This window comes from Schistosoma mansoni, assembly GCF_000237925.1.
Source record: "Schistosoma mansoni, WGS project CABG00000000 data, chromosome 4 unplaced supercontig 0032, strain Puerto Rico, whole genome shotgun sequence".
NCBI lineage: Eukaryota > Metazoa > Platyhelminthes > Trematoda > Strigeidida > Schistosomatidae > Schistosoma > Schistosoma mansoni.
In genome coordinates this window covers 2,405,901-2,413,990 of record NW_017386017.1, presented here as the reverse complement: position 1 = coordinate 2,413,990, position 8,090 = coordinate 2,405,901, and the positions used below count along the sequence as shown (strand labels likewise).

The 8,090-nt window shown below is 36.5% G+C and overlaps 1 protein-coding gene and 1 pseudogene across 2 annotated transcripts in view; both read right to left on the bottom strand.

Moving 5' to 3' along the window:
• The window catches only part of Smp_171500 (hypothetical protein), a gene marked incomplete at both ends in the record, with an annotated part of 28,561 nt that extends 22,355 nt beyond the window's left edge, over positions 1-6,206 (bottom strand). The window contains 2 exons of the mRNA XM_018791185.1: positions 5,069-5,086; positions 5,979-6,206. Coding sequence (XP_018645697.1) covers positions 5,069-5,086; positions 5,979-6,206 — 246 coding nt within the window. The remainder of the gene's footprint in view (positions 1-5,068; positions 5,087-5,978) is intronic.
• The window catches only part of Smp_171490, a 189,121-nt pseudogene that overhangs the window by 39,325 nt on the left and 141,706 nt on the right, over positions 1-8,090 (bottom strand). The gene's annotated exons all lie outside the window — the stretch shown is intronic.

Sequence of the window (8,090 nt, the reverse complement as noted above, 5' to 3'; positions counted from 1 at the left end):
ACAGAGTTATTTTCAATGTTTTTCAATTATATTTTCTAATCAAATATATCAGTTAAAGGAAAGAATGTTATGAATAGTAATGGTTATTATTCAGTGTTCATAATATATATACGTTAATAAATCTATTCAAGTTGAAAAATTATAAAACAATTACATGAATAAACTCATAGTCCCAGAGTGAACATTAACTCTGAGATGTAGGTACATCCAGCTGACGAGTCCCAAATAGGGCGAAACGCGCATCCTGGATTCCACTGCTAGACACTATCCATCTTTGTTTATAATGCTTTTGAAATAAGGCTATATCAAGGCAATACGCACAGTATGCACATATACCAATAAGAGACTGACCAATTGCACTCCTAAACATCAATGGAAAGCTTCAAACGAACAATACAAAAATAAGGAGAATATTTGTTTTCAATTTTATTAAGGTTCAAATTATTAACTATGGAGTGATACAGTCTTAATCAATGTTCCGTCAGGGAAATAATCAAAAGTGTAAAAGAGAGACAATTCCATAATAATCATATAAGAACTTTCGTCATGTTCGTATATCGAACTCCCTTTCATTATGGATATGACGCTACCGCATCAAGGTCATCATTGTAGTAGATAACTGAAAAATCAATAAATAAGCGCACATATTTCAAACAAATATTCTGAAGAATCTGATTATGCAATAGCTTGATAAGATGATAATATATAGAGGGGTAAAAGGTCTAAAGAGAAGATAGAAGGGAGACGGATATCTGAAAAAGAAGATACGAAAATAATTATGACAGAATAAGACCATGGTAAAAGAAAAGGTTATGCAAGTTTAATTTGTACGCATAATCCTGGTTTTTCGAAATATACGTTAAATTCTTGAGTGATGCAAAGAAGATGGAAGTTATCTTTCTTTGAGGGCTGTCTACTCATCTTGTAAATAACTTTGAATGCAGAGTCTATTTTGATAGAACGACCTGTGTTCATAAAATGTTCGATTATAGAAATTTTTACTGATCAATTTTCGCCTCTTTTCGGTCAAGCCAGGTAATGTTCTTGAATTTGTTTTGGCTAAAATACGCATCAAACGACCTGAATATCTGGCTTCACATAAAATGCATATCAATGTTACCAGAGTATGTTTAAATTAATGACAAACTTTTTGAGTAGATTGAAGGTATGTGAATTTTCGTTTGTCAACATCCTAGTTAGTTTTCATACAACACTACGAAAGGCTGATCTTAAGATTAAACCACTGATCTGTTTCAGCTAAGCACTTATCAATATAACTTTCGTCTTAACTGTGGCCTTTACATAGGGGCATGGATTCATAATGTAGATCCATTTCGCATCAGTTTCATCTAAGAGCTCTATTTCATCATCAAATAAAGATTGACAGCTGAATCGCCGTATATATAAGCTAATAAGAAGAGCCTGAACAGAAAGGATGGTATTCAACTAGCAACCACTTGGCGAATTTTCGTTAACAACTATTCGGACCCTTTCTCTATCCAACCTAATTATTTCACATCGATCGTTATTCTGACAGAAACTGATCTGGGATACTGTAGCACTACGATTATTTATTTGGTGGTTCTCATTTTACATGCACATCGACGATTCAGAAACAATATCAACCTTCAACTTGCACTTCTATTTTTAGTTCATATAAAAGCAAATTAACACCGAGTATCAACTATTAATAACTCAATCATACACATACAATCATTTATTTCTGCATTGAGAACGTTTCACATGATTCGTATATAAACGACCCATGTTGTCCTACTTACTAACGTCAGCATCTGAATATGATTCGATAAGCACAGTAAAGATTTTATTTGATTGTTAAACGTTATATATTTCTTTGAAGATCTTGATTTCCATTAATACCCTGAAGAAACGCGGACACGTTTACTGGACGAAACGTTGTAATTATTTAAACATTACATAATATTCACTGAATAAATGTGGATTAATTTTGATTTGGTTATTTATTCTCTGAAGAAGTGTCTAACACTGGGTGACGAAACATCAGAATAAATCTAATTTTTCTTATTTATTTATTTATTTGAACACATAATTATTGTTACAAGGGGGCACCAGATACACATGCGCCACACAAAAAATTGTCATTCCATTTAATTGTGTGAGGGCTATGATACTATCCAGGTTCCCAAACGGAAACAGGTGGTTTTCTTAGGGGCCACTCCCCGAGCCTTCAACCTGAAGGTCTCATCCACAAGGCAGTGGCGCATCGTGAGGAGATGCAATCCCATGGTAGCCGGTGATCAACCATTGATTCATACGCCATTTGTTCCCTCAGGATACTGGAGCCAGTCCATGTGCACCATTGGTTTGGAATCAGGTTCTTCCAACTCCTCCAGAGAAACGAGAAGCCTTGAAAAACTACGGAAGCTATTTTTGGGGACGTTATTTCATTTAATTCAAAGCTCGTGGAACAGTAACATTTACTTTTATCCCTAGTGTATTCTACAGATCATAAGCTTTCGTTTGATTCACTGCCATAGCCTTTTCTGTTCCAAAGCTTATTGTAATTTAAACGTAATCTTTTGTACTCTATTTTCTACTCTAATCCCTAGTTATGGACATAATGTACTCTCCTAATGGTTTTGCATTGTGGTCAGGTTAGTCATCTATTTATTCATGTATCTTTTTACACTAATTTGATATCGGGATCGAGATCGGAGTTGGAAATAAATCGAGTAGTGTTCCAGTTGAATTTGTCTTCTCTCTCCCGCGCGTGCGCGTGTTTGTCAGTCAATCAGGTGATAGAGTAGTTTTCATCTCTCTACTCCAAGTAGTTGATCTCGTTTCCAAACTCACGCATACTTGCCTCAAGGTTAAACCAGTCAGCCTATCGCATCAAGGTCTACATTAGACAAGTTATCCTCTGCACAAAGATGGGTAGACATATCAAAGACATAACAGTAATGATATTTACATTCATTGAATAATTTGTTAATCATTGTAAATCCAATGCGTTAGGTGAATAATACAATTTACAATTTGTTGCATCTCGAACTTAGAATTCTTAGTCTATCGCACAATACTTGAGCAGTCGAACGCTGGAACCCTCCCAAGTCACAAATCAAAAGACAGAAGACAAGTAGAAGGAATGTTATTCCACACAGTGTCGAATATGGTACAAAATTATCAGGTATTTATAGTTTTTAGTAGAAACAAAATCATCATTATAGTTATCCAATCCGCACACAGAAAGTTGTCAGCATTGTCCAATAGGGAAGCTCCACGTGGCAATTCTGGAATATTCTTCCAAAAGCTGATTGGATGGAACATGTTGGGCTCCTTCTGGGCTTCCTAGAGCCTCCTCGACTTCACCTGTGGACCATCCTCACACAATCATAGATGTTGAATTGTTCAAGATCAAAGTATAAACATCAATATTGACAAATCCTTATGAAGATAAAGCTACATGTAAAAAATTATTATCAGTATTATTATTATTATTATTAGTAGTAGTATCTTGCCATAAAAATAGTTCCTTCGACGTATATATGATCTTGGAAGTACCAAAGTGAATACAAATAGACCTGATATGCAGACATTTACAAAGATAAAAAAACTGAATGAATGACCTTTTTTTCTTATTGTAAACAGAAGATTCCCAAAGAAGTAAAGAAAAAAGTTTCCAATTTTATAAACAGTAAGGTAGTCAGTCATCAAGAAAATCAACATTACCCCTCCCCCCCCCAAAAAAAAAAAGGAACTCATGGATATACAGAGTATTATACATAATAGAAACACGTACAAAGGTACCAATGTAAAAAAAAATTTAAAAAAATCATATAAGACAATATTGGTTAAATAGAAGACATGAAGAATGATGCTCAACTGAGAAAAGGCATAAAGAAGATCATTCACATAAAAGGTATATATAGTTACAATTCACTTGTGACATACTGGACTATAAGCTAATGCAACAGGATGATTTTGAAAATGTGGCACATTATAACAGGCAGTAGTTAATTGTTGTTTATTATTCTTAGATGAACCAGTTTGATGATGATGATGATGTGGTAATAGTAGATATATTCATCAAACGATTTACACGCATATTAGCTTGAGCAAAACGAAATTGTGCATTTCTTACTAGCAATGTTAAATCTAAACCCCATGTTAAATAATCACAACGTAATTGTTGTTTACTTGTACCACAATCTGCTGAGAAAACAACATAAACAGGAGGATTGGTAGTTGGAGGAGGAGTAGTAGTAGAAGTAATAGTAGTAGTACTATTGATAGTGGAAGTGGACACAGAACTAAGAGTGTTAGTATTCGAAGAAAGCATGACATAAATTTGATCTAGACGGTGATAATGTAGCATAAACATTAATGTCGTATTTTCAGTTAGGAAAAATACTGGCGCAGTTTGATGTGATGCAACAGATGAGTTCGAATTCGACATCTAGCGCAAAAGTTACAAATTAAGAAAAGAATACAATCATTCCACGAAATAATTATAAGGAATTACATAAATGTATATCAGTAAAATATTTTAGAACAAAGTTGTTCTCTGAGTATGACAATGAGAGGTACGGGTTCGCACTCTCATAGAGAATGCAACATTTTTCTAATGAATCACAGAGACATTGTCTTCACGACGAGTATCGACTAGTTGCACATTTAGATCGATTAAAGCTTTCTGTCAGCTATCTCTGTCATATTTATCTAGTTATTTAGTATTTGTCATCGTAACTGGTCAAGCTGCAACGTGGCCACCAATATAAGTGACTTAGTGACCAATTGATGTACATATAACAGTCCTACATGGCGGTCAGTTGGCGCTCCAATAGCTTAGTAGTAATGTCTCAAGCTATGAAATTGAATGACTTCGGTTCGAATACCACAGTTTTCTAAAGGTTGAACACTCCGCCATGTTGATGAGTCTCAAATAGTGGGAAACTAAGATCCAATATTGAATACCATCCACCTAAAACTTAAAGAAAGTCCTCACTGAGACCTGACATCACAATCGAAAACTAAAAACAGTACAAAAGAACTGTTTCCTCCCACAGTTTGCGACAGTTTAAATAACCCACGCCAAAAATGATAACTAGAACAAACGTAAAAAAAGTGCGAAGAACAACAAAGTCTACTTTGATTCTTCGCAAATATACCGAATGAAGGTAGTTGTGTCGTGAACAAGAACATGGGTGGGGACAACCGAAAGTACTTAAGCACAAATTACAAACTACCTCACTAAATTCTGACAATCATACAGCAAACAGTTAATTTGCAAAATAACAATTAATTGTCTCAATCTTGACTGTACCTTCTGCAAATATCAGTTCATCTCCTCCGATTCCATTGTTCATACATTTTCATATCAACTGCGTTCCGTTCCGGTTCTTTCCTTATCAATCTTATAATGAAATACATTCTATGCCTGACCATTACCATATACTACTTATGTGGATATAAGTAACCCACACTACAGTTGAAGTAAAATGTGTTTCAATGTGTTTCAATTGACTCATGATCTCAACTCTATAAAATTACTAAAATATCCACCAAACCCCTTCTGATAATGATCATGTGCACACTAGTGACTGGCTCCATGAGGTATTTCCCGGAGAAGCAGTGACCAGTGGAGTTCAACCAGGTCTGTTGGGAGATATCAGATCACTGTTGACATGGTTGCTCAATTTCGTGAATCAGTTGAAGTTAGACATTAACACCGTTGGATACTGGCTCAGTGGTATGGCGCGAGACTGGTAGGTCCTGGGTTCGAATCTCACGAGTGCGGGATCGCGGATGCGCACTGCTGAGGAGTCTCACAATAGGACGAAACGACCGTCCAGTGCTTCCAGGTTTTTCATGGTGGTCTAGCTTCAACTGACTCATGATCTCAACTCTATATAAAATGAATCTTACAAAACATTTTTTTGTGTAGAATGAATTGAGCTGGTTACTTAAAAAGAAGAGAGAAACCAAAGTATACTTACTTTGGTATTATTATTACCAACGGGATTTCTTGAAGTAATCCAATTCTGTAATGAATTATCACGTATACACCAAATAGCTTGATCTGTAATTAATACAACTACACCATTTAATTGTATAGGTAAAATATGTAATATTGATTCCGGTGAATAAATTAAATAACGTAGATGATGTGATGCTAATGCTTCTGGACTATTATTACATGGTAATAATGTATAAATGCATAACATACGACTAAATGAATAAGTTAAATCAAGATCAGTTAATTTTAAACTGTAAATAGGAGATAATTTAGTTGTGTGGTCGGATTCATTTACATTATTACTACTACTACGTGTAGTTGATCAGTAATGCACCTATACAGTCACAATCAGCAGGAGGGCTGATATATATGCACGTCAGCCCAAGTTACCATATCTGACATTAAGACAGCGGGATGAAATTAGCACGACGAATACCTAAACTTGCAGTATCAGCGAGAGTAATAAAGATTAGACGCAAAAAATATGATTCTAGTAGTGTGAATAAGTTTTCAGAATCGAAAACTCAAAACCTCGAGAGGAACAACGAGTGAACATATGTGCTCCATTGCAACATATACTAAGTAATCTCAACTTACGTTTTCAATCACTATTTACGAATGTTACACGGCACCAACTAGACAGTCTACTTATAACAGTATGAATCAGGTTAACTGCCACTGACTTCACAGACTGATGCCATGTCGTTGTCATGGCCCTAAGTAATCTCTTGCGTTCATACTTACCAATTTTTAGTCTTCTCACACAATCATAGACTTTTGCAACAGTCAATAACTTTATGGACTTGTGTCGTCCAATTGTACCGGAGGAAAAGCAACATCTTTGGGGTCTCCTAAATACATGGCTTTAAGACGATCGATGCTAATATCATCGTTGGTTCTGTTCTTATCGATGATATAGTACTTAGGTTCACGATAAAGGATTTTGAAAAGTCCTTTGTCTTCGCTTCCGAGAGGTCGTCGCAATGAATTGCGATGAACAAAAACGTGTATACTATGTCATAGGAAAGGTTGAGTAAAAACATCCGTCGACTGCGACCGAATTCAAACAGGTGTAACTGAATACATGGTGTTTGTAAGCTTGCTCGTGTAGAAGTTTAAATCCATGTTGATTTCAGAAGATGAAGGATATACGAATTCTCCTGGATGCCAGATTGTCGTTCCACAAACGAGTTATGATGCAGTGTATCCAATATCAGCTCTCACTGAACTGCGAATACCGAGCAAAGCAAGTGGAAGAGCGTCGGTTCACGGTGAAACATTTGTAGCTGGGAGTGAATCATTAAGATTTGCCTGTGGATGTTAGGTGGTCATTCAGAATCGTATTATTCCTACTAGTGTAGTAAGACCATGGAACGGCCTAGACCCAAACTGACACCCAAGGTCTGAAGTGACAGTTGAGGAGCAGCCGAAGTTTGTTACCCATCGTTCGTTCAACGCTCGGGCCACTGTTTCAGCAGTAATTTCCTTGATGAGTACTGATTCTGGGTATTGTGTGAAATGGTCCACATAAGTAAAGAAGTAAAAGTATCCAATTGAACCTGTTAGTGGCCTAACAAATCAAGATGAACATGGTGGAAACGAGCATCAGAAGTTAAAAAGCAACCTAGAAGATATTTGCTATGTTTAATCAACTCAGATTTCTGACAACGTACACGGGAGCTTGCAGAATCCCCCACATTTGAAGATGCCACTAGCATTCGGAGTTTGACAACACCTTAACCAGTAACACCTTTTGTCTCTATATAGCCTAAGTCCACAAGCATGGTAAGCAAAGATGGATAGTGGCTAGCAGTGGAATCCAGGACGCGCGTTTCGTCCTATTTGGAACTCGTCGGCTGGACGTACCTGCATCTCAGAGTTGATGTTCACTCTGGGACTCGAATCCAGTAGCTTTCGCTTCAAACGCCATCGCGTTATCCACTCGGCCACTGAGTACTGATAGCCACTTGCTTGTGCGATGGGGTGAAGTTTAAATTCACTTAGTGTTGTTTGTTTGAATCTTCCGATTGATGTTTAGGACTGCAACTGGTCAGTCTCTAATTAGGACGAAACGCGCGTCCTGGATTCCACT